Source organism: Gekko japonicus, unplaced genomic scaffold, assembly GCF_001447785.1.
Source record: "Gekko japonicus isolate JY-2015 unplaced genomic scaffold, Gekko_japonicus_V1.1 scaffold1031, whole genome shotgun sequence".
NCBI classification, from domain to species: domain Eukaryota; kingdom Metazoa; phylum Chordata; class Lepidosauria; order Squamata; family Gekkonidae; genus Gekko; species Gekko japonicus.
Window position 1 is genome coordinate 471,324 of NW_015177041.1, and position 8,285 is coordinate 479,608.

At 59.1% G+C, this 8,285-nt stretch overlaps 2 protein-coding genes across 2 annotated transcripts in view; both read left to right on the forward strand.

Moving 5' to 3' along the window:
• Positions 1-2,141, forward strand: part of SIK3 (SIK family kinase 3) — a 43,995-nt gene extending 41,854 nt beyond the window's left edge. Inside the window, exon 24 of the mRNA XM_015428056.1 lies at positions 471-2,141. The gene's annotated coding sequence lies outside the window, so the exon portion shown is untranslated. The remainder of the gene's footprint in view (positions 1-470) is intronic.
• Positions 2,142-5,004: 2,863 nt separating this feature from the next.
• Positions 5,005-8,078, forward strand: APOA1 (apolipoprotein A-I). The gene is made up of 4 exons (XM_015428051.1): positions 5,005-5,236; positions 5,572-5,635; positions 5,874-6,030; positions 7,360-8,078. Exons 2-4 carry the CDS (start codon positions 5,590-5,592, stop codon positions 7,973-7,975), a joined length of 819 nt encoding a protein of 272 aa, XP_015283537.1. The 5' UTR covers positions 5,005-5,236; positions 5,572-5,589; the 3' UTR covers positions 7,976-8,078.
• The last annotated feature ends 207 nt before the right edge of the window (positions 8,079-8,285 follow it).

Below are 8,285 nucleotides of genomic sequence, written 5' to 3' on the forward strand. Positions count from 1 at the left end.
AAACTGAATAGAGATTGCCCCCCCTCCTTTTCCCATGATGCTGGGATTGGGGGGGGGGGCACCCTTTCTAGTTGATTGGCAACAGGTTCAGGATGGGCACGAGGGAAATACCGCATCTCTCCATGAATAGTTACATTGTGGGATTCACTGCCAGAGGATGTTGGGTGGCTTTGGAAAGGGGCTAGACAGATCCCACAAGGAACAATCCATCCATGGGGACTGAATGGGGAAACTCTTTGCGCAGAGGTCACCAGACCACTTGGGAGGCCTCGGCCTTTCTGGCCGGCCTGCTTGGCCCTGCAGGGCCACCGAGTGGCACAGCGGGCTGGAGCAGATGGGCCCCGACTGGCCTGGTCCGAGCCCCACACGGCCGCCCTGCAGGAAGAAGCCGCGGGGGGTGGGGGGTGGGGCGGATGCAGCCGTGGGCGTGGCATTCCGGGAACCCACTCTGTCCTCTTTCTTCTTGGCAGGGGTGTGTACAGCGTTGAAATGAAAAGGTCCATTTCAAACCAACAGTATCTTGCAGCATTGCGCCAAAAGGCCGTAGCGTTTCTCCTGGATGGAACATTGACGGCTCCTCCTCCTCCTCCTCCTCCTCCTCGGTTCAACAGTGTGCTTGGTCCTTTGGATGTCCCTTTTTGCCATATATGTCTGTGATGCCAGCCATTCTGGAGTCACCAGCGCGCTCCTCATCCATAGGCACGGGGGTCATGTGTATTGAGGGCGGAGGACCCCCCCCCCCAAGCAGGCAGCAGGTGCACCTCGGCAGCCCCGTGGCAGGAGGGAAGAGGAGCCCCCTGCCCCGCTAGCCAGCAATAAACAGATGCTTTGGGTGGCACCCCATCAGGATCTGCCCCCCCCCCACGCACAGCGACGGGCGGGCCAGGGGCAGCGCAGCCTCCAGCAGGGCCTGCAGAGGACCCCGGAGCAGAGCCCTCCCGCCAGATCCACCCCCTCCCCGGCAGTGGTGCAATATCGCTTTTGTGTGTCTTTTCTTTGTTAGCTTTTCAACTTTAGATTTTGGCCTATTGAGTTACAGAGTGTCTGTCCTTCCTCCCCCCCCCTTTTTTTTGGTAACAGCTTTTCTTTTCCGATCTACCTGCTTCAGTTTTCTTGCCTCTGCCCCTTTCTGTGGAATGCTGAGAATCTGTTCCTCATTTTTACTCACACACACACACCTGATCATGTAGGAATTTGTTTGGTAAATGTTTTATTAATATTAATATTATTATAAATTAATGAATAAAAGGCAAAAGGGACTTGTGCGCGAGAGAACTCTTCCCCCTTGGCCCTGAGTGCTGCACCTGCCACCCCCAGGATCGGGGACTCCCCCCCCCACCTGCCGCCTGTGCCCGTGATGGGAAGTGGAGGGTATCCTCCCTGTCCTCCCCCCGCCATCCTCGCAGGACCTCCTTTTCTGTGACTGATGCAGGTCCCGGGGACCCTCCCGCATCCGGGCCTTTGGGGAGTCTCATGTCATCTTTTTTTGCCTTTGGGACTTTTGGAAAAGCGACAACAGAGAATTCCTATTTCTGACACTTTTTGGAATACTTTTTTAAAAAGAAAACAAACCTCCGCGCAGCCCTCCCAGATCTGCACAGAAGAAGTGCAAGACCAGCCCGGCGGAGGTTCTTTTGCCGTCACCATCGCTTCCTCGTGGTCTTTGCCTCCTCCACCGTGACGTCCTGCCTCTGGGTGCTGGGGTCAGCCGGCAGGGGCCAAGCAGCTCCCCCCCAGCCCCTGTGTTCATCCTGGACCTCCTTTGCCAGAAGAGGGTGGCGGGGTTTGGAGGGCCACCACCCCTCGTGGGAAGGGGCCTGGTGGTGCCACGGCCCTCTCCGGCCTCGCTTGGGACTTCTCCTTGGGCTGACATGCCCTCATGTGCGTTCCCGAGAGGCACCCGCCGCCGCCCACCAGCGCCACCCACACCAGCTGCGCAGGGACTCACTCGCCTGCTGCTGCGCCCTCTTGCAGTATCACACCCCCTTTTCTTTTCGTCATTGTTTTTTAACCATTGCTTTGTATTGTAGTAATCAATACTTGCAGTATATGTTGAATGTACGATATACTTTGCTATTATTTCTGTTTCGGGGAATGTCCAGAGTATTTTTTTTCTCATTTATGTTGGACTCAGAAACTCCCAGAAGAAAAAAAACCCCCCCCCACCCCCCCCCCCCCCCCCAGATCTTTAGTAAATTCTTCAATATTTTTTTTGTGGGTCATTTGCAGCTAGTGACTTAGTTGGACGTGGGGCCATGACCAATAAAGCCCTGGTTATGCTTGCCCCTCTGCCTGGTCTGGCCTCTATCTGGCTCGCGGGGGTCGGAGAGGAGGGGCTGCTGCGCCTGCGCAGGTGGCAAGAGGGGTTTCCCGGGGGTGGGGGCTTGGCCCTTGGGGGGAGGGTGGTGGTGGTGGTGGTGGAGAGCCAGCTTTTGGCCAGCCGTTTGGGGCATCAGTGGTCTGCCGTCGTGTCGCTGCCACCATTGTCTGCCGCTCGCCCTGACTCCCATCACCAAGGAGGCGGCAGCGCTCTTTGCCAAGGAGGCGGCAGCGTTCAGCACCACGAGCAAGCGCAGCCGGCAGATGTGGGGGGGGGCAGGCGCTTAGGCAGCCAGTCCCAAGGACTGCACTGGGCCACCCCCCGGCCTCCTAGGGCTCCTGCCCACTCTGCTGCACCCCGTCAGGAGTGGTGCCCCGCGGGCCTCTCCAGCAGCATGCGGAGGGTGGCAGCGTAGTGTACGGAGGGCATTCATGGGGGGGCTCTTCAGTGACCAGGGTCCACGTTGAGTGTCGGGGCTGACTCCCTTTGCCTTGGAAGATGTGCCAACGCCAAACCCTGAACATTTTCTTCTGGGTCGGTCTAGCATAAAGTAGGTTTCATTTGGCATTTTAATCGTGGTGGCCGTCCACGGTAGCTTCTCTCCCTGGTAATCTGTGCTGCCGTTGGAAAACAAAGGTGCGAATTCCCAACCGTCCAAGACCGTGCTCGTTGAAGTGGAGCGGGGAGAGGGCACGCGAGTCCCAGGGCCGAGAGATCAGGGAGGGGGACAAGTGGTCTGCCTGAGCAGCTCTGGGTGCAGAATCTGGGCTCCCTTGGCACGGACTTCTGCACAAAGCTGACGCAGCCTTTCCGTTCAGATCTTGCTTTGGCAAGGGGAGACCAGTGCGCCTACGGCCGCCCTCTCTTCCTAATGATTGATCGACAGATGCTTTTGCTGGTTCTGTCTGCCCAGCACTCTGCCAAGCTGATGACATTTGCCTGCACCCGGAGAAAGTGGCATGGGCCTCCGGGGGGGTGGGGGTAACAGGCGTGAGCGCCCCGCATGCTTTGCCTTGCCCGTGGACTCTTCTCCGTCGAAGTAGGAGGGACAGCAGTGGTGTGGCCAGAGAAGAACCCCCGAATCACGCATGACAACAGTGCTACAAGCAACCCGACAATGGTAAGGCGGTTCTCCCATTGAGTGGGTTGGCCGCATTCGTTCTAGAACAAACGGTAGCCCCGCTTTGTGAGGAATCTTCGGCAGACCAAGAAAGGTGATGCCGAGGCGTCCGGCTGTCCAGCGTGCCTGGGACCACCCAGGATACCCAGTCCGAGGTCCGGCACATCTGAGAATCTTGGCTCGGGGGCTGCCTGTGTGTTGAGCGTGTGGCTCTGACCCCGTCCGCTGCGATGGGGAGCGTGTGTGTGTGGCCACGTGGGCTGTTGGGAGTGAGAGCGCCTTGAGGAGGAGGTCTGAGGAGGCTCCTGTTCCTCCCTGTGGCGGGAGGGACCGCCAGCTGCAGCCAGGGCTCCTCCTGAGCGCCACCCTGTTGTGAGCAGCCACTCTGCCTCCTGAGTGGGAAAGGCCAGGAGCATTGGAGTTGTGGGCAAGTCTACCTTTGACCATGGCATGAATTATTTTTAGAAGATTGTTTCCACAGCCTTGTAAGAATCTCAGGATGAATTCTTTTAAGCTATACTTCAAGAATAATTTAAACATTATAAGAGAAAACAGAATCAAGACAAACTTCATTACACAAAATGTCCTCTGTAGGGGTAGACCAGGCCTCTAGACAACAGGTCTACCCATCCTTTTCCACTGTATTGGTAGACCTAGCCTCTGGAGAAGAAGAAGAGGAGGAGGAGATTGGATTTATACCCCGCCCTTCACTCGGAGTCTCAGAGCGGCTTACAAACTCCTTCCCCTCCCCACAACAGACACACCCTGTGAGGTAGGTGGGCCTGAGAGAGCTCTGACAGAAACTGCTCTTTTCCAAGGACAGCTCTTGTCAGAACTAGGTCTTGCCCAAGGTCATCCAGCAGGTGCAAGTGGAGGAGTGGGGAATCAAACCCGGTTCTCCCAGATCACTTAACCAGTACACCAGTCTGGCCCTTTCTACTACATTGGTAGCCCTGGCCTCCAGAGAACAGGTCCACCTGCCCCAGTCCATGATACTGGTAGCCCTGGCCTCCATAGTGACCCAGGAATTCCGCCGACGGAACCAAAAGCTCTTTCGCGGGTCCCCCTGGAAAGGAGTGGAGGGGGTGATTGAGGGGCAGAAACGTAACTGTATCTGGGCTTGTAGCGCTGTGAGCAGAGGTAGGCGCTCTTATGGTGGGGTGCTCACATCGAAAGTTAGCTTGCCGGGAAGAGGGAGACGAGGTTAGCCACCTTGACATACTGGTTTTCCACAAGGGGATCCATTTTTGTCCCGGCCTGAGCTCAGACACAGGCCCGTCTTCTGGCCTGCCGTGTGTGGGAACAAGGCCTGGGTGCATTGAGGCCTGCTGCGGGCCCCACTTGGAAGCCATGTGGGCAGAAGGTCTGTTGGGCAAAGGCCGTGCCAGAGCTTCATGCTTGTTGCTCTGAAGGACAGTCTGGAGAGATCAGCCGCTGGCGATGAGGCATCGTGCCCAGAGAGAGGGCCTCTGGAGAACCCCTGGGGGGGGCCCACCAGCCCCCCTCCTCCAGCCAGCCAAGCGGAGGGTTTGGGAGGCCCGGCTGGTCGGGCTCAGGAGTTGGCACTCGGTCCCTGAGGGCTGCCTTGTTTCTTCCACTTTCTCCTGCCCGCCCGCCAGCCCCCTGAGCGATGTGTTCGATCCTTGAACTCTCTGTGCCACATAGTCGTGGCTTGGGCGTGAATTCCCCCTTTACAGCTCTGACTTATCTCTAGCAATAAACAAACTCCTCCTGTATAAATAGCCGGGAGCAGCGACCTGGCGGCACTCTGGGCAGCAGCAGCAACGGACGGATCGGTAAGTGGCTGGCTGGGCCCCGTGCCGGTCCCCCTGCCGCCCTCTGAGGAGGCATGGGGTGTGCTCAGGGCCAGCGCTGCCCCCCCCCCGATGGGCCTGCCATCTCCTGGATATCTGTGGGGGGGGAGAGGCGGTGAAGACCAGGGACCACTTCCATGCCATCACCGGAGCATAAGAGAATCCCCCCCCCCGAGTCCTGGTTTGGGATGGGGGAGGCAGGGCTGTGCTGGGCTGGGGGGCTTCCAAGGGCCTGGCTGATTCACAGAGGAGCAGCCCAGTTTTGAAGCTTGCATTCCCTTCCCTGTCCTCAGGTGAGACTTTCCTTCTGCCCCCAGGTTGGAACATCTCTCAAGATGAGAGGCATCAGCGTGACCACCCTCGTCCTCTTGTTCCTCGCAGGTGGGTCGGGGTGGCTGCCGCGGGAGGCGTCCTGCAGTGCAGCCTCAGGCCAGGGTGGGCCCTTGTGCCTTGGAGGGGGAGGGGGCAGCTCCGGACGCTGCAGGGGGGGTGGGGTAGCTCGGCCAAGGGAGTAGCATCGGCAGAGACGGGGGCTGTCTTGGGCCCCTCCCCACACGCTGAGCCCCAGGAGCGAGGGGCCCGCTCCGCCTTGCTCTGACGATGCCCCCCGCCTCTGCAGGAACCCAGGCCCGCCACTTCTGGCAGCAGGATGAGCCCCCCCAGTCCCCCGTGCAGCACCTCAAAGAACAGTTCCACGCCTACCTGGAATCCGCCAAGGCCAGTGCCAAGGAAGTGATTGCACAGCTGGATGCCTCCAACTTTGGCCAGCGCTTTGAGTGAGTCAGTCGGTCGGTCGGTGGGGACTTTGGACAGGGGGCTGTGTCGCATAGTGTGTGTGTGTGTGTGCCTGGCAGCCTCTGGCACTCTGCTGCTGCTGCTGCTGGAGGGGGGGCTGTGCCCCGAGGAGGGTTGCGGGGAGGGGCGCGGGGGGGTACTGCCTCCCCAGGGGACGGCTTGCCTCCCTGTGGCTGTCTGGCTCCTCTCTCAGCTGCGCCCGCTGCCCTGTGAGACCAGCTTTGTGCCCGTGTGGCTGGCTCCGCGGCATGTCTCGTCCTTTGTTTTAGATACCACAGGCGTTTTCATCAGCCTCCCCTTTTTTCTCTACTCTCCCCCCCTTTCATACTGAATGTTGAGCCTGATAGGGAAAATGTGGGGCAATCAAAAGGTTGCAGGCACTTTTGTGTCCTTTGAGTTGGTCCTGATAAGAAGTCCTGATAAGACCCGGGGTGGGGAAGAGATCAGTGGACAGAGTAAGGCCAGAGGTGCCCTGCTGGTCTGTTTAGTCCAGCACATCCTGTCTCATGCAGTGGCCGGCCAGTTGCCCTGGATGGCCAAGAAACGGCCTCGAGGCCGAGGTCTTCCCTTGATGCTGAGAAAGAAGGACTCTTCTCCCTTTCTCACCATACAAGACCTCACGGGCACTCCATGAAATTGCTGAGCGGCCGGCTTAGAACGGATAAAAGGAAGTCCTTCTTCACCCAAAGAGTAATGAACACGTGGAATTCATGGCCAAAGGAGGTGGCGGCAGCTACAAGCATGTACGGCTTCAAGTGGGAATTAGATAAACCTATGGAGCAGAGGTCCATCACTTGCCATTAGCCACGAGGTATAGATAGGAACACACTGTCTGGGGCAGCGATGCTCTGTCTTCTTGGTGCTTGGGGGGCAACAGTGGGAGGGCTTCTCGAATTCTGGCCCTGCTGGTGTACCTCCTGATGGCCCCTGGTATTTTTGGCCACTGTGTGACACAGAGTGTTGGACTGGATGGGCCACTGGTCTGATCCAACATTGGCTTCTCTTGTGTTCTTATGCTCTTATGTATTTGCTAGAGATGGCCAGCTGGGGGATCAGAAATTAAATAATTCAGTAGACACCCACTGGAGTAATAACTTGGTTTGTTTTCTTCAACTCACCTATACTGTGTTGAGTGTAGACTGTCTTCTCTCCTCCCCCCCCCCCCCCCGGGAAGGCTAACTGTTCCCCCCGGCAGTCATACCGCAGCGGCACCCGGCGGCGTCTGAAGGGGTTGGAGGGCCCCAGCTGCAGCACTGGAGCCACCTGCACATCAATCACCTCTGCCTTCTCTCCCCCCTCCCTCCCTCCAGCCTGGACCTGGGGACCAAGGTGGAGATGGTGGCGGCAGTGGCTGAGCAGCTCCGTGAGCAGCTGGCCCCCAGCTACCAGGCCATGCGGGAGCGCATTCATTCAGACTACGAGGAGCTGACGGCGGACCTGGCCCCCATCAAAGCCAAGGTCATGCCCTTGTTCGACGACCTGAATGCAAACCTGCAGGAGGTGGGGCAGGCCTACTACGCGAAGGTGACGCCGCTGGTGGAGGAGTGGCGGGAGAGCGCGCGGCAGGACATGGACAGCCTGCGGAGCAAGATGGAGCCCATCTCAGCCCAGCTCCGGGACAAGGTGCGGGTGCTGGTGGCCGACTTCCGCCAGAAAGCGGCCCCCTTCATGGAGGAGGCGCGGCAGGCGATGAGGCAGAAGGCGCAGCAGCTCCAGGAGCGCGCCGTGCCCCGCGTGCAGGAGATCCGCACCATCGTCCAGGAGCAGATCGCCAGCCTGCACGAGGCAGCGGCCCCGATAGTGGAGACCTTGCGCCACAAGATGGGGCCCTTGCTGAAGAACGTGGAGGAGCGCCTGGTGTCCCTGCTGGAGACCCTGCAGAGGAACCTGGACCAGGAGAGCACGCAGCAGCAGCAGCAGTCCTAGAGGGCGGCCCGCACGCGCTTGCCGCCGGACCTTCGGGCTGAGCACCTCGCCCGCCTCTCTCTGTCTCCCTCCAGCTGGTGCCCAATAAAAGCCGTGCGTGGGATGGCCCTGGTGTGCCGCGTGTCTGCTTCTGAGTGATGGGGGTGGGGGCCCCTGGGGGCAGACTCCTTTTCTTTCTGGAGCTGGGCTGGTGGGCACTCGGTCAAGCCCGGTGCCCTGTAGAACTCCCAGGGTGCATTGCTGTACTCTGGTGGCCCAGGAGGGGGAGACATATAGAACGTTAGTTCTGTAGTCCCCCCCGTCAGCTGCC

Excerpts from the sequence above, each read along its gene's own strand:
- APOA1 (XM_015428051.1), top strand. The coding sequence starts at position 5,590 with ATGAGAGGCATCAGCGTGACCACCCTCGTCCTCTTGTTCCTCGCAG. Across the intron at positions 5,636-5,873 it reads CGTCCTCTTGTTCCTCGCAG|GAACCCAGGCCCGCCACTTC; the intron begins GTGGGTCGGGGT and ends CCGCCTCTGCAG. Across the intron at positions 6,031-7,359 it reads AACTTTGGCCAGCGCTTTGA|CCTGGACCTGGGGACCAAGG; the intron begins GTGAGTCAGTCG and ends CCCTCCCTCCAG.